A 26,695-nucleotide genomic window follows, 5' to 3' on the forward strand; every position below is an offset into this window, starting at 1 on the left:
GTAAAAGGCACTTTACTTAAAGGCACAGCTCATTTCCCTGTCCCGGCTCGGTGCTTGGTAGCTGAGAGACGGTTTGCATCGCTTCTGGTTTCTAAAAGACCGCGAGGAGTACCGCTATATACACGACTTTAAATTGGGAGTATTATTTCGGATTGATTCTGCTCCACGAAAGGTGCAGTTGCTAAAAGCAAAGCGCCCACAGAGCACGCACCTCGGCCGCTATTCACGTCCCCCTTCATCTAGCGCGAGCCTGGAGCTCAGAATCTGGAGGGAATCCTGGACCCGCAACCTGACTCCACTAGCTGCCGATTGGCCCCCGCCCCGAACCCCGCCCCCGCGGCCGGGGCGGCCATTTCACTGGGACCCGCCCCTAGGCCCTGGGAATCGCCGCCTGGCAGGCCGGCTGCGCCTGCCACTCAGCCCGAGTGGCGGAGGCTCTCGGCTCGGAGCCCCGCCCCCTCCCCCCTAATTGATATTATTGGAGTGTGGAGCAAGCGGCCGGTCTGCAGTCGGAGACTTGCAGGCAGCAAACACGGTGCGAGCGAAAGGAGGGGTAAAATTTTTTAAAAGCTAAACGTGGAGCAGCCAGCCGGAGATCGAGAAAGGGAATCGATGCGTGGAACGCAATAAAAAAAAATTAAAAAATAAACATTTCGGAGCAAACAGCATTTAAAAAGCTACGACTCAACTGAAACGTAAGAGAAAACCTAACCTGCTCATGCACCATGGTTTTTCAAACTCGGCACCCTTCATGGATTATTTTATGCTACATCTGGCTGCTCCGCTTTGCACACACCGGGGAGGCGCAGGCTGCAAAGGAAGGTAAGGTGATGGGAAAGCAAAGTTTGTTCTGACTTATTTATTTAGCTGTCTACCTGCAAGAGCTGTCTTGTCCGCGGGGCTGCCGGACGCGCCTCCGGCGCCAGGCGACCCTCCCCCGCCGGCTCCCCGCCCCCTCACCGTTCGGGCTGCTCCTGGAGGGCAGGCGGCTAGCGGGGCTGCTCCTGGCCGCCTGCAGCCCCGCGCCCGGGGCAGTTCGCCCGACGGGAGCGGAATTTCTGGCGCAGGCAGTCCGGAGGGCGTAAGCATCAACGGAGGGCGGGGGACGGGGGTGTGGGAACGGCCGGCAAGCTTATTCTCCGGGACCCCGGGCGGGTCAGATCTCTTCCTCTAGCCCTCTCCTCTTCCTCCTCTCGCCGTCTCCTCTTCCTCCTCTCGCCGTTCGTCTCCCTTAGGGTAAGCTGGGGCTGGAGTTGGTCGCAGACTGGGGAGTGCAGCCTTTAGTGTCCCGGCCAGACCGCCGGCGAGCGGCTGGAGTCTGGAGCCCTCCCAGAGGGGCCGTGACTTGTGTGAGCTCCGAGCGCTCGGGTTACTAATGAAGTGCTCACTGCGTCGGAGGAGCAGGCGCCGGCCTGCGGTTGGCGCTCGGCCGCCGGCGCGGAACAATAACGCCGCGGAGGTGAAGCAGCGAGCGGCTCGCGCCTCGCGGGCCAGAGACATCTCCATTCAGCGCGTGCCGCGCGGGTCCCGGCGACCGAGGGGACAGCGGCAGCCCAGCGGGCTTGGCCGGGTCGGGGAGGCAGGGGGCGGGCTGGGGCCGTGCAACTGATAACGAGATGCCGCCCGGGCGACTACAAGTCCCTAAACCTCAGCCCCACAGCCCCGCACTTGAGGAGTCCGAGTGGTCGAACCTCGCGAAAGACTTGGACCCTGAGGGCTAGTTCTGGTAGACGAGAGCATGATTCATTTGGGCAGCTAGATACGCCTGTATAAGGTCCCCCCCCCTCCCTTTGAACCGTTGACATAAGGTAAAATACCTTTCGGTGCCTGTAGTTGGAGCTGGGGAAAAATAAATCCTGTCAATGGAAATGTCTTGCTTCTGAGCAGTCACAATCTACCCTCCCTCCTCCGTATTTTCCAGGCTGTAAGTCTAAGGTCGACTTTCCGATATTTAAAAGCAGGGTACTAAAAATTACTTGTTCCTGAAGTGTGGAGGATGGAGGAATGTCTTAATCAGATTTAGGTTATGGTGGTGATCGGGAGTGGATACGTATCGGTACTCGCTTCGTCTATCGCTGAAACTTAGTGATTTAGTGCTGCTTTTAAAAAATCTTCATGCGCACATCTTCGGTCACTCTTCACCCCCTATCCCCCGCCAACCAAACGCCTTGTCCTACCCCTTGATCCAGCCTGACCTTCTGACCCCAGTTTCCGCATGCAACCTGTGTTGATGTTGAACCCTCTCGGAGAAAACCTTCACTTTCAGCTGTCGGTTTTACATCTGCAGATGAATCCACGTCCGCTAGAAACACACAGCCACATACAGCAAAACTCATATCTCTACTTGCATGACATTAGCGATTAGGGACATTGAATCCTGAAACCTTGTAGTTATTCCTCCGGAATAGTGGGACCGGAGGAAAAGTTTGCACCGCGGGGGCGAAACCCCGCGCGTAAGCTCTCGCAGACCGCGGTTGGGGTTTGAGCTATAAATAACTGCATCACTAGGGGGAGAGGTTCCTGCAGTCAGAATTGCTTGCTCGCCCGCTTTTCTCTTCTGGGTGCGAGATACGTGGAGAGGATTCTGATTCTAGGAGGCTGAATTCTTTACATGCAGAAGTGAGCTGTTTAAAAGGTGGACGGGGGTGGCGAATGCGCCCCTCTTTTCGGTGGCGAGGGTCCCAGCGCAGCGCTGCGGTCAAGGGCTGCCGTTCTGGGAGCCGGTGAGCCCCGAGGCGACGCCGCGGCACCCAGGGGCGAGCGCTGAGAAGCGCCTAGAGCAGGTGCCTGGCGGATGTGGGTGGTTAGAGGAAGAGGAGGGACCCCCCTTCCTCTACTTTTCCCGCACATGTTCTCTCGGGGAGGTCATTTCCCGCTACTGGGAGCGCACGTAGAAGTCAGTCTGACGCTTGGAGGCGAAGTGCATCCGCTGTTTTTCCTCTCCGTTAATGCCGCCGCCACCGCCGCCGTTTCCTCCGAGGAGATGCTTCCCGAAAGCCTCTCTCCTCCCCGCTCCTTCTGGAGCCAGGGCGCCACCGGCTCCCTGGAGTCCCCAGGTCTGTCGGAGGCGTAATGGATGCTCGGCGCGACTGGCGCGCCTGTCTGGCAGCCCCCGCCCCGCCCCGCCGACTGCCCCGCCCCGGCCCCCGCCGCCTGCGCGCCCGCGGGCCGCTGCCCGCGGAGCCCCGGGCTGGACCCTGTGCGCCCCGCATCTCACTCCACAGCCTCGCTCTCCCCGCCCCGCGGAGTCCCCGAGCCTTGGCCGGCGCGCCGCAGGGCTTGCCTCCGCGGGCGCGAAGGGAGGCAGGCACTTGATGCTCTGAGCGGGAAGGCAAAAGCGCACCCTTGAGGGCCGGTCCACTGTGCGGAGGGCGGGAGACACGCTGATTCTTCAGAGCTGGTCAGACGCTCAGCGGCCAGTTTCCCTTTTGTGTTTATTTGTTCATTTGTTTCTCCTCTTAACTTGTTTGCCTTCAACGCCCTTCCGGGGTCGTTGGCTCCCACCCCAGGCTGTGCCGAGGGGTGACAGAACGGCAGTAAGTCATCACAATACTTATTTCACCCTCAAAAACGACCCAAGTAGGTCTCCTGGGTTTAAGATTCACTTGTCTCTTGTCAGTACAGAAGACAAAAAATTAATAATAATAATAATACTCAAAAGGAAAATACCGGGAACCCAAGTTGTCCACGTTGAGGATAAGACAAGTAAACTTTAAAAATTACTTCATATAAATTCAGTATTTTTATTGATGGACCATTCGCCAAACATTTATGTTCCAATTTCGAAATACAACTTAGTATTTTAAAAGTTTTTTAAAATTATTATTATTGTTTGAAAAGGTGGCAAGTGTTTGTGACCAAGGTTTGTGCTGTCATGGTCTCCCTGTCTTAAGTATAAAACATTTTGGAAAAGAAGTGTTTCTATATCTCTTCTCAGTTATAGGGAATAACTTTGACTAGCGAGGACTTGAACACGTTAATCAACTCTTCCTTTGTTTTCTTAGCATAACAAATTTCCATCACATGTAAAAACACATTTCTTTTTCCTCTATTGGTCATGGAAAAGTTTAAGCATGTATTTCATTTAAGTCCAAATTTTAACATTTTGTTGAGGTTGCTAGTGAGCATATTTATCTCCGTGAAAATGTATTCACTATTATTTCTGGGCAAATTGATACATTTGTTAAAAATGCTATAGAGTCAGAGAAATATTTTTAAAGAGTAAAAACTCATGTAACCCTGAAACTAGTTTGAGCAAAGAGTGACTGCTTTAGGAGGGTAATTGTCCTAAAAAAAACAATAAAATATATCAAATTGGAAGTATCGTATATATTAACGTATGACATTTGAATGTGTTATCTTATATTAAAACCATCAGGAGCATTTATTACATTTATATAAATGTTAAGTTAATTGCATTATGCTTTATGGTAGCATAGAAGTGGAATACAACTTGACTTAAAAGTCAAGTCAAAGTTTAAATATATCATTTTGAAAATTAGCTAATGCTTTGAAGTATTTGGAAATGTAGAAAATAGAAATATTGAAAACAGATGTTTGACAAACCCAGAAATATATCTTGTAAATAATAAACAGTTTATATTTCTCATAATAACATTGTTTAATATAGTTTTTAATTGTATTCATTTTGGCTTAAGAGAAGATACTTTAAAACAATAAACTCCAATTCTCAAAAGGTGCTAGGAGATATTTTTGGCGGAATATTACACATTAGTGACTGGATAAAAAGTAATATGGAATTACACTTTTTATGTTTATGTTATTATATTTGACAAAGTTTGGAGCACTCAAACTCAGTGGTTTACAAAATTCTTTATAATATATACTTGCTATAGAATCAGTACTACATCACATATCAAATTTTTACCCTTGCTTTCATGCTCCTTTTGAGTTTTTAAATTTATTTGAATATTTTAATTTAAAAATTAAATATAATATTGGTATTTTAATATCATTTTTCCCTAAGAAAGTGGAATATATTTGTATCAGGTGGGTATATGTTTCATCGTTCCTTAAGTGTTCATATATTTTAAGTCAAAATGATAATTTAAAAATTAGATCCACTTTAAAGACTTTTACCAATGAGTTTACATTTTTCATCTAACATTTAGAAATATAACTTTCTTTTTCAGTACTACTGCTGGATTCTAAAGCACAACAAACAGAGTTGGAATGGATTTCCTCTCCACCCAATGGGGTAAGTGCTTCTCCCTATAAAATATCACCCTTTACTTTTTAAACTAAGAAATAAAGCCTTTCTCCTCTCCCCCAGCGGAATTATTCACATTTTTCATATTTAAACTGTTTTGATTTTAAATATCTTGTTCAACGTTTTGTTGTTTATAATGAGACATTTGAGTTCTATGAGTAGAGAAGGTATATATAGAAGTTTGGAAAATGGATTAAAAATGTCTCTTCAACCACGATCATTTGAGTTCTTACTGTGAGTGGGCTCATACCTCAGGTTCCAGACTATAGATGTTAACTAATCGTAGGGAACATTCCTTTCACAAACTCGCTTAAGCCTCTTTCTACTTGCTTTATACTCCTTTAGTATAAGCACCAGGTAGGCTGCTTGTATTTCTTTAAAACAGTATGTAATCTGTTTTCTTTTTTGAAAAAGAGTTTTAGTGTCATTCAAAATATACTGGAAAAGATAACTAAAAATGTAATAAGCTCAGTATTTTAACATAAAATTTGGTATAGAATATGATTTGGATTCTCCAAAATTTATACTTTGTGCTATCTGTTGTTACCAATCAGAAGTGATGGAAGAACATGAATATATTACAGTAAAAATCTGTTACAATAAATGAGTGAAAGCTGTCTAATAAACATCTATGAAAATATAAGTAGATCCTAAAAAAATTCTGAACATTATGTTTCATATGTCAGGAAAGATATATTACTTAAATTTAGTTCAGGGTCAATGTCTTCAGGTTTCTGATTTTGATGGTGAGAGAGGGCACATACTTCATCCCTTACTAAGGAAGAAGGCTCCTAGAAAGGAGAATATTCTCCATTTTTACTTAAGTTAATATTCGGTACAGTAAAATCAGGAATCAGAGCATGAAGAATGAGTGAAGATATCAAAAGTGTAACGAACTCTGCAAAGAGAAAAATGAAAGCCTGAAAGGGATTTTTGAGTTTAAGAACATGGTAAAATCAATATGTCATAAGCTGGAAGTTAGTTTAAGCGTGCAAAATGTTTTGGGATTAGCAGATACAAAGTACTGTATTTAAAATAGATAAACAACAAGTTCCTACCATATAGCACAGGGAACTGTACTCCATATCCTATAATAACATAATGGAAAAGAGTATGTAACTATTTGTATAACTGAATCACTTTGCTATATACCAGAAACTAACACAATGCTGTAAATCAGCTATACTTCAATAAAAAAAAAATGAAATAAAGACCTAAAAAAAAAAAGAATGCAAAATGTGAACAATGCAAATCTGTTTAAAGTACTTAGATTTTTCATTAAATTAATATTTGAGCGGTGCTTAAGATCGTATTGCAGTTATCTGTATGGGTCAGACAAAGCTATGAAAAAATGGCAAATATTTTACAGATTAAATATAAAAAGTGCACTGAGTTTGAAGTATGAATGTCATACTTTTCTTGAAAGTAGAGTAGTTTCCATGACTAAAATAATATACATTCACAATGAAAAATGAAACACCTTTCTTGCCAATGACAGATGTGTCCCATTTTCTACCATCCATCAATTAAAACCAATAGAGATAGAGGATGGTTTTTATCTCTAAAGAGAAGTAAACTGATATATGATTGTAATATTTCATCCATGTAATCCACAAAATGGTAACTTATGACTGTCTATGTTATTTTGGACTCAAATGGACATTTTATCAGTCCAAAGTGTCTTGAGTTAACTGTTAACTCTACATATCTATAGGAATCAACAGATAATATTAGAAAATGATGATTGACAATATTTTCCATATATGAAATGGATTGGCTTACATATGGTTAAATATCTAACTGGAAATAAAATGTTACTAAGATGTGTCTAAAAATAATTTTAGACCATAAAAGCATGCTAGCCAAATTAAGACTTCTTTCCCAATGGTGTCATTTGTAGAAATTATTGCAGTCTCTTGGAAAGTGAGATAATAAAACAAAAGCTGCATTAAGTGCATTTATTTCATTTCACTATTTGTTATTTGTAGAATAGTTATCTTGAAAATTTTCCCTCAGGGTAAATTTTTAAGTAAAAATTAAAATTAACTGAGTTTTATTGGTCTTAAAATTGATTTTTTTAATACATAGAACAAAATAATATAATTGTTCTTAGAACTAGAAAAAGGAATTCCAGAGATATATTCCAGTATAATAGTTAGCCTTGATTTCTTCTAACTATGGAATTGTTAAAAAGAACACATTTATTTACCTTTGGAGCTCTTCATTTTTTGGTAGATGCTATTACTAGTTTTACTTCTTTTAATAATCTTAGCCTAAATAGGAAACAAAGTCTTCTCATCCAAATGGAGGAATTTGGTTAGATTTGTCTAAGTGTCATTCAAGCAGATTATAAGCAGCTAACTGAAACAGGAAATTATGCACACCATTATCTAGTCACAAACTAAAGTTGTGTTGAGTAAAAGCTGAATGTGGTAATGGGTTCTTTGCTACATTTGAGGACCTTTGATGATATGCATAATAAAACTGTAGCAAATATATATCATTGTAAGAAATTTCCAAATTACAGTATATTGCTAAGTTGTTGGTCTTGTTCCTTTTCTAAGAACCATTTTTAAAAGTGAATGTTAATATTTTACAGAGCATTTAAGTAAATTGATTTTCTGATGAAGCTTTACAAATAAAATTCATTGCCACCTACTTTCTAGTTTATTTTCTCATCTGCTTGTCTTGAAATGCTAGTTTAAATCTTGCATGCTATATAATTTGGGGTTCAAACACCAATATATTTTTGTATTTGGCATTTCACAATGGGGAAATGAACACAAGTAGGTGACAATTTCACTACTAGTATCATAAATATAAAGTTGGAAATTTTGTGATAATGGTAACAAAGGACGTAAACCACTGTTATGTTAGGCTTTTAGGTGAAATGAATTTATTAACTAATGAGCAATATCAGTAATATTATACAAAGTTTTATAATCTTTAAATTGTTGCAAATTTGGCTAAGCTTCTTATTTTACTTTTTTGTGAAAATATATGAGTTTTCTGTAGTATACATTGTATCAGCATATGAATGGACATTTTTAAACATCTGATACTTTTCATGTCAGAAAGCTTATTACTGAAATATGATGATCCAGTATGCTGATTTGCCACATACATTTGGTTTTTGAAAGCAATTTATATATAAAGAGGAATCACACTTTTATAACTACTTATTTATCGTCATGTGGCATTATGGGCAATATTATATATAACACTGCAATAAATAGCTCTGTAAAATGTTACTCCCTTATATCTCATTTTGAAAAGATTGTGAAAGATGTCACATTAGGAATATCAGCATGCTGTGGAATGCTTTTCCCTACCATAGTAGTCTTGGCATTTTCTTCCTTGTGTTTTTAGGTACTCTCTCTAAGTTTAACATCAACACTTAGAATGTCAACAGAGTTATCAAAAATTCTGCCATGTATCGTATGTATATACATTAAATGGTAATTGAAGTAATTGTGTTGTGTGTTTAGGCTATGAAAATTATAATCTCAGTGGAAACATAGGCATAAGCAATGTAAAAAGAAACACAAATACACCAGCAAACAGATATTAAACACAATGAAATATTTATTGTGTGCACAAACAAAACAAGCAGCCTAAATGATGTTCCGCCACCAGGATGAAGCTGAACTGAGACTCTCTTCTAAAGGTTACAGCGGTTGTCGGAGTAGGACTCCACCGAACTCTTCTAAAAAGAGATGGACATTTGTGCTGTTCTCAAGATTTCTCATGCACTTGCAAAACCAGAATGTTGTTTTTTGTTGAATGACTGATGACCTTTTCTCAATTTTACAGTGGGAAGAAATTAGTGGTTTGGATGAGAACTATACCCCGATACGAACATACCAGGTGTGCCAGGTCATGGAGCCCAACCAAAACAACTGGCTGCGGACTAACTGGATTTCGAAAGGCAATGCACAAAGGATTTTTGTAGAACTGAAATTCACCCTGAGGGATTGTAACAGCCTTCCTGGAGTCCTGGGAACTTGCAAGGAAACCTTTAATTTGTACTATTATGAAACAGACTACGACACGGGCAGGAATATAAGAGAAAATCTCTATGTTAAAATAGACACCATTGCTGCAGATGAAAGTTTTACCCAAGGTGACCTTGGTGAAAGAAAGATGAAGCTTAACACTGAGGTGAGAGAGATTGGACCTTTGTCCAAAAAGGGATTCTATCTTGCCTTTCAGGATGTAGGGGCTTGCATAGCTTTGGTATCTGTCAAAGTGTACTACAAGAAGTGCTGGTCCATTATTGAGAACTTAGCTATCTTTCCAGATACAGTGACTGGTTCAGAATTTTCCTCTTTAGTCGAGGTTCGAGGGACATGTGTCAGCAGTGCAGAGGAAGAGGCGGAAAACTCCCCCAGGATGCACTGCAGCGCGGAAGGAGAATGGTTAGTGCCCATTGGAAAGTGTATCTGCAAAGCAGGCTACCAGCAAAAAGGGGACACCTGTGAACGTAAGTAATATGTGCTATTAAACTTCCACTTTGCACTTTTTTTTGTTTCAATATCAGAGATTTTAAGGAATAATGATTATTTGAACAAGTGAGTGCTCTGTCCCAGCAGCCCAAGTCGGTAGATCGTAAGCAAAGTCACTATTGAATTTACCAATGATTCCCCACAGTGATAGCTGCACTAAGGCTGCAGTAGATATTCCAATAAATATTGACAATAATGGTATTTGTTACTAAAATTTAACTTGCCCTGCGCTTGACACAGGAGACAACAGTTGCTCGTTGGGCTATGAGATCTTAGGAGTCTGGGCAGAGTGAGGGGACAGTCATCAGGATTTGATGATGTGTGATTCCTCCTGTTTTGAAACCCATATTGTCTGGCCTTTGAGTAGCAGAAAAAAGGAGGTTAGAGGGGCTGCTAGCAAGAGCTCTACTAATAGGAAAGGCACATGCAAACAGATTTACAAACTTTTAGAATTATTTTTTTATAAATACTTAAACATTGATATAAAAATCATCAAACTGTGCTTGCTAAATCTCTGAGGTTGCTTCTGCCAAAGCCATATTTCTTTCCTGGACTGAATAATAAAATGAGTGTTTTTCTGATAAGTCATATTATAAGTGAACAATGTTTTTGTGGAATTGGGCCAAAGTAAAGTTTCAGTTATCATAATACATCAGCTAGACGTTTTCTATTTGTTTTGAAACAATAATAGCATATGAATTAGGGAACCTTTTCCTTTGTCTTGTAAAACTAAATTTTCTCTTACATAACATTATGTGGTCATAATAATTGGCCAGCATTTTTCTGTTTAAAACTGTGTCACAGGGGCCTTCAAAATTAATAGATATTTTTATTTGTGGATATCCTGAAAAATATCTTATAATAAGATTACATTGCTTATGTCTCTTATTATTATGTCTCTTATTTATATTATGTTCCCCAAAATAACTTTTATATGTTCTTTGTACCCCTAAGCCAGCTGCATAATTTTAATGTTTGTAAATCCTACTTAATTTAGAGGGGACTCTAGCTAACAATAATTACTGTAAATGTTTTTGCTAATTTACTGTGTGTAGATACTCTTCCATGTGCTTTACACATGCTAGTTCATTTAATGAGAGAGGTAAATTATCATCTCTATTTCACAGGGAAAAAAGGGCATTGTCAAGAGTAAATTATTGCTTGCAGTTACTTTAAGTAAGTCATATTTGTCCTAGCTTAGTTTCAAACTCAGGGCATTATGATTCCAGAGCCCAGGCTTTTAGCAACAATCAGATTGTCCTGGTTTCCATCAGAAAGTAAGGAAAATCCTAGCAAAAATTGTTTCATTGCTGAACTTAAATGCCTTGCCTCTACTAGTTTGTTATATAAATCACAATACTTATGCGTTAAATTCTCATTTGAATAGAACATTTGAAGAAATAATAATTTAAAAAATGTTTCGGTCAGTGTTGTCTGATAAGGTAGCCAGTAGCCACATGTGACTCTCAGGTTCTGAAAAGTGGCTATTTTAAATTGAAATGTGCTATAAGTATACATTACATGCTGGATTTCAAAAGCTTAATACAAGAAAAAAAGAATGCAAGAAATACCATTAGTAGTTTTTTATGTGGCTTATATATTGAAAGAATGATACTTTAGCAAATATTGTTTGAATAAAATATAATGTTAAAATTAATTTCAACTATTTCTTTTTCCTCTTTTTTAATGTGGCTACTAGAAATTTAGAAGTTACATATGTGGCTTACGTTATATTTTTACTGTACAAACTCTTTAGATGGAGTTACTGAGCAAATACATTTTTCTGTCCTGGTTGAAGAGTTAAATACTTCACGTGGTTGGTCGCTAGCATATAAAATGCCTACGACCCAGCACTCAGTTATCATCCCTACCATAGCTGACATTGTGATGTGAACTCTGAGCAAAATAAATAGAGAAGATATAGGTTCCGGTCCCATTGACCAGCCTAGCAGCCTTCTTTGACACTCCCTGAAGTAGTCAAATCTGTCTGCCCACTGCCCTCTTCCCTTTTCCCTCACTAGTGGTATTTCTTGCTGAGTAGAACATCCTGCAGGTTCCACATGTGTGGAAATCAAAAACTGATGGAGATTAATCATTACTAATAGGCAGAATGCTATTCCACTGGGTAAGTATAAAAATATTCTTAGTGAACTAATCAATTCGTTGAAAAGCAGTGTTCTTATTGACTGGGAATTAACAACAGGTACTTGACAATGATGGTGGATTCAGCAATACCTATTATAAGAACACTTTAACAACACACTATAACACTTAGGCTGTAAAAGCAGCGGGTTTTAGTAGTATGCAGATTTTGGTTGATGTGAAGGTGAAATTTAAAATGTTTGCACAGTTAAAAATGGGACATAAAAGAAGACATATAAAAGTGCACAACAAAATTTGCTTGAAAAGTAACTAGGAAATAACATTAAAGGTCTTGCTTTTTTAAAGTGTAATATGTTTTAAAGCAAATCATAGTCTTTTTTGTTTCATTTTGTGTAATTTAACTCAAATGATTTCTATATTACTTGTTAAGAAAAACAGGAACTGTTTGAGTTCTATACTTCTAAGTATAGAATTTAGTAAAAAAAAAAAAAAAAAAAAAAAAAAAAAGCAGTCTTTAACTGCGTTAAAGAGATATATTTACCGTGAAGAAAAGACTCCAATTTCTTCCAAATGAGCAAAATCATCTCATTAAATGTGGTATTATTAAGATTATTCACATTCATTTATTTTGGTTTCAAGAATTGGAACCACATTTGAGTACCAAAACTATTGTCACTTGCAAACTACACCAAGATACTTAAAAATAGAGTAAAATTACTTCACTGTCATCTACATTAATTCTGCATTGGAATAGACGGAATTAAGTATTAGTAGTGAGAGTTCATTAAATATATGTGATTAAAGGAGTCATGATGCGTCCTTATGGTTCAGCTGAAAGAGGATGTGCATTGGAAGTCAGGTAAATTGGAAACATACCTTTCCTAATTTTTAAACTTAGTGATGTTGACAGAGGAATTAAATCTCTTATTCTTAACTGTGGCACTATGTTCATTTGCAAAAACACTTCCCTCATTGGCATAATTCCAGCACATTGCTGTGAGAGTACTTGCCTCTGGAATCAGTCCAGGCCTGCCTTTATAGTATTTCTCCTGTTTCCTTTCAGTGATCCTGTTAAGAGTTTGAAAACAAATTCCAGTCCCATATTGAGGAAAATTTAAGTGTTTGGGAGAGGATGCTAGTGAGTCTCTAGCCAAAAGAGGGTAGTTAGCCACTTAAAGTCAAATTTATCTGGGCAGTGTCTAGGATGGCAACCCATTGTGATGTTTGTTAAAGTATAATTTGAAATATGAACAACTATAAAAACTGACCACAGTCTTGGTCAGTTGTAAGAGCTTTTTATTTTCTTCGTGATTTTAGAAAACATAACTCAATTTTGAAAACCAAATGTTTCTCAAGTCTACTAATATATGGAGAACTTCTGTCTAATTCTTTAGTGTAGTGCTTTTATGAAAACATCTTCTTACAGTTATTTAAAAATATGATTCCAGATAGCATGCTTCGATTGTCAAAAAGTCCTCTGAAAACATTTAGCATATCAGTTACATCATAACTTCCATGCATACTAGCCAATATATTTAGATAAAAAGTATAGTCATTTAAAAAAATTCAGAGAAATTATATTTTACATCTAAAATATTTTTATAAGATTAATAAAATTGTATTGTGAAATGTAATTTGTAATTTTGGGAACTTTTGTACAGTTTGATTCCATTTGAAAATAGAGTAGTATTTGTCAAACTATGGAGCTTGGTTATTACAACTTGGGTTTGTATAAGTAATCGTAGTTTACTCTGAAAAATCATGTTCATTTTCTCATTTAATCCTTACCACACTACTAAGAGGTACTAAGTATTATTTTTTTCTCTCTTTCAACTTATGAAGAAACTGAAGCTCAGGGTTAATAATAAGTAACAAAATTGGATGAGAATACAGGGTCCTGTTTATCAATCCAAGTCTTTTTTTATCCCCACTGCACCACACTGCTTCCTAAAATGTTGTCCTGGACTTCAACCGATGGATTTTAGTTACTGAAGAACTGATGAAACTTTATTCTAAGTAGGGAGACCATTTGCCTAGTTTGCCTGGATAACTGTTTTACTTACTACTCTTTTTTTTTTGTTTTTAAAAGTGTTCTGATTTGGTTGATAAAATATATGTTCAACCTAATGGTAAAAAAATCCAAGGATATAATTCTGCTTACATGCACATACATCAGAGCATAAGGATGTGTGTGAGCTTCTTGCATTATCTATATTGCTTAATTTTGCTTTTCTGAATTAAAACAAAGATTTAAAAATTTCTTTCTTGATGATTTCATATAAAAGGGAATTCAAATATTCATAGATTTCTAGTTTTTATTATAAGGAATTTCCCTAGTCATTGCTTCTTAGTATTTTCTATTGTCAAGTTAAAAGACCTATCGTTATTTTAATACTACATAATTTATGGACCTTTAAATGTATAAAATTCAGTAACTTAAAACATTCAATTTAACAGTATTCGTAATATTGAAGTCTGTGTTGATTAGATTTTTGAAAACCTTGTGTTTTTTCCACAAAAGTGTAGCATGTAATTTGTACCATCACCTCTCACGATAAATGAGTCTTGATAATATGTGACATTTATAATCAAATATACACAGAAATGTAAGATACGCTACAGGGTTAATAGCTCAGATGCTGGAGTCACAGAGTTTTAAAATTCTGGCTCCACAACACACCAGGTGCATAAACTAGGACAGTCTCACTAAGCTTTACTTTCCTTAGGTATTAAATGGGGCTAATAAAAATAGGACCTCCCTCATAGGGTCCTTGTCTGAAGTGAATGAAATAATGCATGCAGAAAGCCTAAGAATTGTATCTGGGCCATAGCACATAATCAATGAATGCTTGCTATTATTTTGGTATTAATAATGCAACAAGGATTTGGCTAAGTAAAGAAATCTCATGGCAATGAGTGCATGAACATAGATCTCAAAGGTCATAAAGAGTTAAATGGCCTTTAAGTCAGTAATCTCATCTCTGGTAATTTATTGAGGAAGACATTTCGATGAAAGAAAAGAACTTTTTGTATAACCTTCCTCCTCGCCCAGCAATATATATAATTTTGAAATATTGAAAATAACTTAAATGTCTAAAATTAAGTCCATCATCTAGTCCTTAAAATATCAACAATGTGATACAGAAATTTCAAATTGTCATATTAATTTTGAATGAAAAAATAAAGAATAAAATTTTATATACACTGATATTTAAAATCATGCAAAATATGCATAGGGAAAAGCATAGATTGTAGCATAGTGGATGATCTTTTGTTCTATGTGTTTTTAAAATATGTTGAGCCTTAACTTTTTTTGTAAACAATATAATTATAAGTTCATGTAACCTGGTAATCATACAAGACAACTTGAATTGTATCTCCAAAATACGGGTTTTTAGATTAAGTTAGTGTCTGTATAAACTATAGGGCTCAGGCAAAAGAGCAGTAGTAAATGGCAAGGTATTGTTTGAATGATTTAAAAGGGGGAGATTTAAAGCATTCGACAAAAACAGGTTATAGATTTTGTTTGTTTTTAATATTAATAGATGGCAAGAGCTGTTTTAAGTGTTTCACATATATTAATTCATTTAGTCCTATAGAGAGGGGTTACTAACTCATTTAATCTCTTTGGTAGGCACTTTTATTACCCAGTTTGAAGGAGAAAAACACACTGAAGCTTTACATTTTATATATTAAGTTATGTTTACAGAAGTGACATGTATGCATATTTTTACGGAAGAAAACCAAAGCACAGCGACGGGTGGGCTGCGTACCCACGAGCACACCACGCAGAGCATGCCTCCGCCGACTGCCGTGTGATCAAGGCGGTCTGGGCTCAGAATCGCTGCCTCTCACCGAAACAGCGCGCCACATCTTTAGAGATGAGCGTTTATCTATCCAAGGTCTTTTACAAAAAATTAAGTTTCTTTCTGAATATCTTGAAAGGTGATGCAAATCTGAGCACTTTCTTTCGTTTATAATAATTTCAAAATACTGTTATCTCTGTCTTTCCCGGCGTCCTGAATATCTCGTCTACTTTGCCTTTCTCATTCCTGTAACGGGAGTTCTTTTTTCATGGGGCAGTCAAAATTCACTTTGTGAAACATACGTAGACAGTATTACTGTATTATGCAGAAAGCTTCAGGTCCCTAATTACCAATAAAAATCTCCTGTTTCTTAGGCTGGTTTTTAAATCCCTGCAACTTGACCCTATAATTCTTCCCTAACTTTCAATCATATGATTTATCATCCTTGTGACCCCTGTTCCCTCTGCCTGGTGGTACTGGTCTCTCGTTCTCCCGGAAGCACACCCTGTTTTTATGTTTTTATGACGCCCTGTCACTTAACACTTGGTCCCAAATAAACAGAAAAACTAACCATCATGACCTCTCATCGTTACTTATTGTGTCTTAATCTCACACATCCCCAAATTCTTCAGTGACCGCTCTTCCAAATTCTGAAGGTCGCTGCAGGCTGTGCCATTCTCCTGATCCTTACCTTGCCTTGCGTTTTTCTACCCTCAGTGCCACCTACCCTATCTCAGGCTGTTGAAATTTTGCCTTTTCTTACAATTTCAAATTAAACAGCACTTACACCTTGTTAGGTGATCCCTCTTTGTAGATTCTTATAAACACTTTGCCCTTTCCCTATGGGAACCGTCATATGCGATCTGATTTTTATTATTATTTATAATTTCCTTTTACAGCTTCCAAAGCTTCTTAACAGCCAAAACTTACTTATAGCATTCCACCTACCTGCCATCGTACCTAGCACAGTTCCTTGCACCACCTGTCTTCCAATAAATGTTTATCAACTTAAAGACTTTGAGAAATTTGATCATACACTCCTCACTCCCAAGGTAAATATTTTCTTATTTCAAGTTCGTATCACTGCTTAATTTCTTGGTGTGTAAGACTGGTCTCTATGATTAGTCTTAAACTTTGTGAGTATGAGAACCCTGTATTATATTTCATTTTCCTCATAGCATATAGCTAGGCGATAAGCTATGAATTAGCAAACGTGCACAGGAGTCCACTCCAGGTACTAGGAGTTAATAATATAACCATATTTATTCATTATCATATTCCCATTTTCTGTTTGTCATTGTTTTTGTGTGTCTTTCTTTTTAACTTCTTCAGCTCCCTCTTTTAATGGAATGAAAGCCATTTCACTCTCTTTACTAATATAATAATTTATATCTTGAGAAAGAGAAAGTTGCAAGAGCCTGGTAACACTTTCTGAAATAAGATCTTGAAGTTTAAATATCTTTATCTTATATGAGAATGTGACTTTTATTATAAGATTATATTGTTTTTCTTCCAAATAGTGTATTGTAAATACCATCTTGATTGCAGAACAAACAAAAATAATAGAAAGGAAAAAACCTGAGAAATCAGTCCCTAAGCTAGTATTACACTCTGTTCTATAAATTGGAAACTTGAATTGGAAATTTGGATTTCCAATAATGGATTAGAAATAATTGGAAATTTGAATTACTTAAATTCAGGAACACATCGAAATGTATTTCTGCTATTTGAGTTATAACTACATTATGATTTTTATAATCTTTATTATTCACTTTCAGAAGCTCATAATATTTGTTTTTTAAAGACATTTTTGAATAGGTAACATGCATAGATCTGAAATAAGTGCCGTTCCTATATGCTCTAGTCCCATAAAACCTTCTCCCAGGGGCACCTACTGTTAATCAGTTTCTTCTGTCCTTTACAGAGATATTTGCTCATAATTCCTTTAAAAATATGGAGAGGCATCATTGTGATACTTAAATTAGAATCATATCACAATATCCTTCTGGAATATCGTAGACTTTGTTTAAAATTCTACTGCTTTTTACTCATCTTCAATCATCTTTGTGTTCCCACCGTGCATTGTATATGATAGGTATTCAAAAAATAAAGGACAGAAAGGAGGAAGATCTGATGAAAGTGAGGAAAAATAAGGAAAGAAGGAAGGAAATATGAAATTAATCTGTCTGATTTAACTTCCTTTGATTTACAAACTCAGCATATAACTTCAGAACATTTGCAGTTATTATAACATTGGCAAGTATATGGTCACTCTTTTATATTTCTAGTGGAGTTTTAAATTGGCATCAGTTTCTAGCAGTGTTATAATATAAATCAATGATACCCTTAAATACTGCATTTAATTTGATTTCTTATCTACTTTGAACCATTTCCTCTAAGATAAATTGTCATTAATCTACATAAGATTTTATTTGTGATGATATTGTGTACAGTATAGTTATTTTGTGCAAATAATATTGTTATTTTAATGGGAGAAATTTAACCTAGCTATATATTTGATTTTTTTTCTATGTGCATAAAAATCTGATGCAGGAATCAGAGAGGAAATTTTCAGAAAACCCTTTTATTTAAATTTTTCTCATATAAGCTTATTTAAGTTGTCTCATCCTCTGCAAAATATCTCGCAAATTTATTTTTGTGAAAGCATGTCTTCATTAGGATATTCACATAGTGTTAATATGTATTAATTCCTGTGGTATTAATACCTGGGAAGTAGAAGGTCACATGCACATATATTTGAGGTTTTTAAAAACCTTGTCACAAAAACAATTTGAATTTAGGTTTAGGTCAAATTAATGAGTTTAAAGATTTTGTTTGTTTGTTTTCTACCTATAATATCAACTTTGTTTGAAAGTTATAAAATCTGTGTGTGCACAGCAAGTATTAATCCCTAAAATTAGCATTTCACAGGAACCCAGAAAAATACATACATCAGTTAAAATAAATGTGCATTATTTTTCTCAAATTTTGTGGTATTTATGAAGAAATAAGGAAGGTTTATTATTTAGTTTACTTTGTTTAGACTGGGGTCATTGAATGACATAGAAAGTAGGGGAAAATACATTCTGGAGCTTAATAATTTGAAACATTTTTAAGGGTTACATTTTCTGTATTGAGTTTGAATTTTTTTAATTTGGCTTATTCATTTAAATTATTTACTGTTGATGATTATGTTATCTCTTGCTTCTAATGTCTTAGAAAATCAGGAGGCTTTGAAAGGACACATACTGTGGTTTATTGTTTCATGTGTCACTCAATTAACACATAGTTTAGCCCCTCATCTATGGTGGTGTCAGCCTCAGACCTGCACTGAAACCATTAACGTTGAACTACAGCCTTTTAGAGAAAACCTAAATCTGAGGAAGTAAGAACTGTGATGCTGTTATGAATAAAATAAAATACTGATCAGAAAATTATCAACTACATGTCTTGTATTTATCTTTTATTAAAGTTAGTCAACAGTCTGTTATGTTAATATTACCTAATGTATTTTTTAAGATCATTCTTTCTCAAAGAATGATTAAGGGTGAGAGTGGGTCAGTGTAGAATATACCTAAAAAATCACTAGATATAATAAAGATATATATATATAATAAAAATTAAAAGATATAATAAAAATCACTAGATAAATAATAATCATTAATTAATACAATCATAATACAAATTTATTCTGAGAAAAACAAATTGAGTATTAGTAAGTTCACTATACTGATCTATGTATTCCAGTGGTTTGTATGTTCTATGTTCATTTTAATAGTAGTTTACTATCATCAGCTAAAGTAGTTCCCATGTAGACAGTGACACTTAAGGGCATTAACCTACCTAATGACATTAATTAATGACATTAATTTAAACTAGGAGTAGGGCTAAATAAATAAGCTTAATTGATTTTTAAAGTGTTTCTTTACATCCTTTACCTTTAACAGGCAAAATAACGTGCACTACACACTGTTTCTATTTTAGTAGATGTTTTCCTGTAGTTTTATCCTTGAAAAGAAATGTAAGATATGCGTCTTAACCACTCAGATATATAAATTCATTATAACACAAATGTTCTGTGGACAGTCTTGTACTCCTTGAAGGTATAATCTCTTCCAAGATAATTAGAATCATAAATTCTTTGTGAGTGTGCGCGTGCGTGTGTGTTTGGGGCGGGGGGAATTAAGCTTACTTATTTATTTAGTTATTTTTTTAATGGAGGTACTGGGGATTGAACCCAGGACTTCATGCTTGCTAAGCCTGTACTCTAACCACCGAAGTATACCCTGATTCCCAGAATCATAAATTCTTGAAGGTTGAGTGCAACTTAAAGATTTGTTAAAGATAAGTTAGAGGGGTTTTTTTTGCTTTTTATAATAAATGGGACAAATAAAGACCTCATTTATAGTTCTAACAATATATTTATAACATATTCCAAAGTAAAATCAGAGCTTACTGTTACCAGTTTTCTTTCCACTTAAACATAACACACATGCAATACATACACATATACAAATACACACGTATGTATGTACACCTATATACACATACTTATATATGTACACATACAGACACACTGCCCACCTCTACCCCCACCAAGAAGAAAACACACAAGTGAACATAATGAAGCAAAAAAAAATAAATTTTATTTTTCTCCTTGACCCATTTTTAGATTTCTGAATTCTATTCACTAATCTCTTAATTTATAAGTGCTGAATACTTAAGATTTTTTTCTCTGTGGGAACCTCAGTTGACAATTAACAAAGAGACTGAAAGCTCATATAGGATATTCTTAGATTATTGTATTTTTTAAAAAAAGAAAAACCAAAACAAAATATAGCTACTTCAGTATTATCTTTAAATTTTGCTCCACAAAGCAAACAATTTATAAACAGATTTTTGCTTCCTTATTTTCAAGTAGATTGTTTATGTTTTCTCTACTATAAGTGAAAGTAAATTTCACTTTTATTTTTAACTTACTTTCAATTTTTGTATTGTTTCACAAGATCCCAAGAAGGTGAATTTTTGTAATTAGTGTTTTTCAGATATTGTGACTATTGTAGGTATTTTAAAATGAGAACAGTGAACACTTCTTACATTATCAGAAGCCTAGGATTTAGTAGGGAGCAGAAACTGCTGTTTAACCTTGTGGTTTCTGTCTGGATCTCCTCCGAGAAACCTCCAGACTTTCACCCCTCTGTCTGTTTCTCAAGCTGACCTCTAAATTTAACACTTGCTAAGCTTAGACATTCAGGTTGTGAGCTGGAGCTGGGAAAACATGCGGCTCCAGGTTTATTATATTGAGGCAGTATTTTAGTTTGCAAGGAAATTCTGACAGGCACTTAAGTTTGCTATTTCGGCCGTGCTTCTTGCTGTGCCTAATGTTTATTCGACACAAGCGTTATGTACTTGAGCACTGTGTTTTTCAAGACTGAACATAATGATTTGATCTTTTTACCCCTTTGTAAAGTTTTCCAATAAGAAGACACCGCTGCTCACTTCAAATTCAAATAGCTCTCTCACTGATTTTCAGGATTTTTCACCAGGCCGTCACTGTGTGTAGTTATCCCTCTTTCTAATCTACTTCTTTCATCCTTCATGTGAGAAAGTGAATGTTCTTTCCCATTCCTCCTTCCTCTGATTTCTTATTTTTCACCCCCTGCCTCATTTCCTATAGTATCCTAGACTTTGGTCATAGCTTTTCATTGACCTTTCAGAAAATACTACACTATTCCCAAACTTAAAACTTTTCAAACACACTTTCCTATCTATTAAGTGGACTAAAATAGTGAAAGTACATCTTCCTTCCCTCCTGTCTTTATTGATGGAATATCATAGAGCTGGCAACATTTTGCCCTTTTACCATCCTTACATGGCACTGATTCTCTATATTATAATTCAGAGTTGCATATATTAATAGTCAACTAATGAAAAGATTGAACCTTGTTAAATAACTAATGCTCATTTTCATTGCAAGGTTTTGGTCAAATGATGGTATATCTTACTCTTTTGATCTGTAATCCATCCTTTCATGTTGCTGGTAGAATTCTTAATTAAGTGTAACAGGAAATAGAACTTTTATCTCTTCCATCATTGATAATGTTCATTATTTGCAAAAAATAAAAAATTAAGCTTTTAATATTGAACTGAGAAGAGAGTTTCACAATAGAAAGGTAAAATGTTAAATTAAAAATTAAAGCCACAAATCATAATATATGGCAACACTCTTGTAATTTGAATTCTGACTTGTTTTGTTGAGCTAAGAAAATAAACCACACGCTGATCAATGTTGAAGTTTATAGTCCCTTTTGTAACGTTTAGACTGTGGAGTGTGTAATTCTAGAATTACCACTGTCAGTACCAAAAAGGAACTCAATCAAGATGTGTATATGAATGCCTAAAAGTTCTCAACCCTTATTTTTTTTTCGAAAAGCTGTAACCATTTCTGTTATGGTCTGTTTGAATCTGAGAAAGAGAGATGGAGACTTAACAACAGAGGAGTCTGTAGTGATAATTTAAACAGTTTTTTTCCATCAGGAAGGCAGATTAAAGGTGAGTATAAAAGAAGAGCAAGGTTACCATACTGAAATAACTTCTGATCTTTAGTTTTTTAAGGATTTTCTATTGCAGACACAACAAACTACATGTTAGGTCTGTGGAAGACAGAATAAATATTCAGGAGCCTGTGAATACAGCTCATTTAAGCTCATATGACACAAGCTAAGACAGGGTTGATTTGCTGAAAAGCAAAACACTAATGTATACCAGAGTTCACATTAAGCACATCTTTTATTGCAGCCACTTTTAAAAAGCCATTTCCTAACAGATCACATGAAAAAAAGCCCAACAAACAAAACCAAAAAGCCAATTCTGCTTTTGCATATAGGCTAATTTATATTGGAAATAATACACGCTTTATTCCTAGAAGCCTAAAGGGCATGGTTATTTGTTATTCATTAATGCTAACAGATAACTGACTGTCACTTGCTGTCAGAGCAGAGTCTGATAGAATGCCGACATTGATTGATGGACATGATCCTGAGAATCTGCATAGGCAGACTGCTAGGTCAGTTCAACACGTAAAACCCAGATCGGGTGTGAGGAATCTTGTTGGTATTTTTATTTATTTATTTTTTTTAAAAAAGCATTGCATAGTGTCCAGAAGTGATTTGATTTTGAAGATTAATTTGAAATGTTTAGCACCATACTTATCAAATAAGAGTAACAACTGTTTTGATTTAAAAAAGAATTCAGGTTTCTGGTGCTTCAGGCTCACATCTTAGAAGAAGAAGAATTTTGATTTTGTTCACTCTGTCTCATAGAAAGAGAAATAAATAAAATAATAAATAAATAAAATTGATAGTTGCTTTGCATATATGGACCTGAAATTACTGGAATTTTTAAGGGAAATACTATTTACTTAAGAGAATAAAAGTTGAGTTGCTGATGTACCATCTACATGATATTAAAAAAAAGAGGGAGCTGTGTTTTTGAATTTCACCTTGAATACCTATCAGTACTGTACATTTTTACTGATTATTTAATACCAGTAAGTATACTTCCTTTAATGATAGTTGTTAATATTTTTGGAACAAAATGTTTGGCTCCAGAGATTTTAATTAATGGTTATTTTAAACTATAATTAGTTTATTTTCTAATGAAAGCGCTAACACTAAGAAATAATATGGAGATTCACAGTATTTATTTCAAAGTACAAGAAAATGATTGTATTATATTTTGTCTGCAATTTTAACAAAAGAACTAAACTGAGTAAGAATTGGTGCACCCTTATCTTCATTTTTATGAAATTTACTTTTATTTTTAGTTGTTTTAGTACTGAAATTAGTATATATATATATACTTGAAATTAGTATATTTTATATGTATGTATATTTATTAGCTAACTGCCATTCCAGATATGCTGATATATTAAATTATATTTTGGATGGAATAAATAATGTTGACCATATGAATAATAATAATATTTTGAAACTTCTAAGTTATAAATCCATACATACTCAAAATAGTTATTTTTCATAAAATGTACTGCATATAAATCTATTTGTAAGAACTTCTCACCATTTTATCACATGGGTTTTTGAACATTTGAAATTGAGGTTAGGTAATTTCTTTCAAATTATTCAAATATCAATAACAAATCTTCAGCATATTAAAACAGCTCACAGCCAGGATCTCAAAGAAACATGTGATTTATTATATCGTTATAGCATCTTTGTTAGGTATTAAATATTTTAATGTATTTTTTAGCCAGGCAAGGCCATACTTCACAGTGTCAACCACTAGTAGAAGGCAAAACAGAGTTCTGAAAATTATGTAGGATATTTTCAGGAACATTTGTTCTAAAATATGGTTGTCAGTAACTGCTTGTATAAAATGACTGGGAAGCACTTTTCCTACCGACTGAATAGTTCTGCACAACATGTATGACATACTAGTTTGTCATCAAAATGACAAAAGATTTTGATTGTTTCCGTTCAGAAGTATACTGTGAGATCATCTAAGGGTTAATTTCTACAGACAAATGACATATCAGTTTCGTTAAGATGACTTTAGGAAACTGAGATGAATAGTTCAGCACTTCCTGTGCTGACATGATGTTTGCCTGTCCAATTGCATCCTTTCCAGTAGACAGCAAGAGGCGCAATTACAAAAAGAGACATCTGTGCCAAGGTTTAGCTAGCCAAAAAGGGCAAGCTCTTGTGTTTAAGAGGTAGAGAATCCAATCGATGAAAATGTCTGGACCTGTTAGCACCAATAAAACTGAAGGCCACTGGGAAGCTCGGAGAGGGTCTTCTGTTGTAGAGCTAGAAAGAGACCCAAACTATGACACTTCAGGGGAGCAGGGTCAGCACTGAAGATCGTTCATCTTCTTTAGTGACAGCTTTCTGTCAGATTGTCAGATTCTAACCCCATTCAGTGGAGGAACTAAGCCTCTACTGTTGACACCAACCGATTCTCAGCCAAGTGTAAATGAAGCTAATATTCACTGACCTTATGCATAGCAAATGAAGCCCTGTGTGTCATTTGAGAAATAATGTTATCTGACACTTCAAAAAGTGAACAATGGACAGAGTGTGTTTGTGTGTGTGTATGTGTGTTTGTTTTTGTTGGTCAAGAAAGCAAATACCTATTCCTTAACTGCTTCATATTTTTAGTTGATTTTCACAGTAGCCACAGATTTAATATTTTGACCCTGATTTAACTTTGTATTATTTTCAGTTACATGTCGTGAAATTTTACATGCAGATACTCACTGGGCTGCAGAACAAACTCTTACTTGGCTTCCTTTAGTTTCTGAGACAGTACCTAGTCACAGAAAGAGGAGACTCAGTTTTCGCTAATAAATGATAAAAAAATTAAAGAGAATTCTGAGTTGCTAGGTCACATTCAAAACAACGAAATAGAATTTATTTCTTCTGGTTATTAAAAAGTGAATTGGTCTCATTATAGTACAGCAAGACTGAGAGGCTATATTTCATTTATCATTTTTAAAGCATTGCCTAAAAGTTCTTTTCCTAGTTACTCATGTTTGTTACAACCTAATAGTCTTTCTTAGCCTATAAGTCAAAATGTTCATATATTTTGCATACTGAGGGTCATATTTTAAATTGCATTTTGTGCATTTCTCATTCTGAAGGTTTTTTCATAGTACTTAACAAAATTCTCACAAAAGCGAGGGTTAAAATATACCAGTGGAAATAAATATCCATTATGTCAACAAGATTATGTACCCACTGTGCTTTGTCAGTAAAACAACACCACTAACAAAAATGGAAAAATTGTTGTGATAAATGTAAAATAATCATTTTAAAGAATGTGTGGAATTCAAGGATTTAGGGAAAAAGATGAGTTAAAGCATAGTGTTGCATTTTCAGAGTCCCATGGAAAGTGATTTATCTGACATGGTGTATTTCATGAGAATCACCAGGACAGATCTGCATCTAATTGACATCAATCATGTTTGAACTGAAAATAAACAGTTGTAAAATATTTGGGATCTGTGTATTGATTTTTGTTCACTTCATCAGTCCTGTTTATTTGTACTTATTAAAGGAGTGAACATGTTTTTTGTTCTGCCAAACTTAAAAAGACAGCATCTGATCAGTAAGATATTTTTTCTTCTTTTTTGACAAGTAACTAAAATCAGATGAGATCATACACAAAGTTTTCTCCTGGCAGTGTTCCTGAACCTAATCATACAAAGACACTAAACATGTGTTTTAGTCAGTTCTTATTTCCCGCCACTCCCCTCTCACCGACATTTGTCTGAATCTAAGCACTACTCTAAGTAAAATGATGCTCAAAGACCAAATAGAAATTATCCCTGTTGTTAGTAACTTCACTAAGTTAGGACAACCCTCTCTCTCATCAGTCGTTTATCTTCTGCAGGATTTAACAATGATGCATCTGTAAAACACAAGTATTAGAGTTCTAGTGTTATTTATGAATTATATGTGATATCTGCATATACAGATATTAAATTCAATCAGTGATCAATTATTTTCAAAGCAGTACTCTGACAAAGAGTAGCTTCATGAGTTTTGCTGTTAGTGATATTGGTGGGGATTGTGGTGGGAGTGGGAGTGGTAGGCTAAAGTGAGCTGATTTTCATACCTTTGAGTTGCAATCGTCTGCACAAAGGATCTTTAAGATAAATCCAATGGATATAAATACATATGCGCTTACTCCAGAAATGACAGGAGCCTCCCATTCTAAATATGTTTGTTTGAAGCAATCTATACAGTCTGGTCTAACATAAAAAATTGTGAAAAGCTGTCTGCAGTACAGATGTAATTTCGCTTAAACTTTTTACATTATTTTGTCATAGAGTTTCTTGATTTCTTCAGAAATGTCATTCAAAGAGTTTTCATAATAGAATAAAATAAGGGAGAATTTGTTAAAGGGTAGTACATTAAAAAAAGAAGAAAAAAAGAGGCAGTACATTTTGCTTTATGGAATCACTGGTTAATGGGTTTAGCCAAGTGTTAAAATCTACATTGAAAGGCCAGTTGTACTTTATGATCTGCAGA

General features: G+C 35.8%; 1 protein-coding gene across 7 annotated transcripts in view; it reads left to right on the forward strand.

Moving 5' to 3' along the window:
- Positions 1 to 497: 497 nt before the first annotated feature.
- The window catches only part of EPHA7 (EPH receptor A7), a 164,221-nt gene continuing 138,023 nt past the window's right edge, over positions 498 to 26,695 (forward strand). For 6 of the 7 annotated variants that reach the window (XM_064486842.1, XM_064486843.1, XM_064486844.1 and 3 more), the window contains exons 1-3: positions 498 to 822; positions 5,154 to 5,218; positions 9,044 to 9,713. In XM_064486842.1, coding sequence (XP_064342912.1) covers positions 726 to 822; positions 5,154 to 5,218; positions 9,044 to 9,713 — 832 coding nt within the window. In that variant the 5' untranslated portion in view covers positions 498 to 725. Of the gene's footprint in view, positions 823 to 5,153; positions 5,219 to 9,043; positions 9,714 to 15,472; positions 15,677 to 26,695 lie in introns of those variants that run through there. The other variant, XM_064486848.1, reaches the window with a different exon arrangement.

This window comes from Camelus dromedarius, chromosome 6 (genome assembly GCF_036321535.1).
Source record: "Camelus dromedarius isolate mCamDro1 chromosome 6, mCamDro1.pat, whole genome shotgun sequence".
In the NCBI taxonomy this organism is placed as follows: Eukaryota; Metazoa; Chordata; class Mammalia; order Artiodactyla; family Camelidae; genus Camelus; species Camelus dromedarius.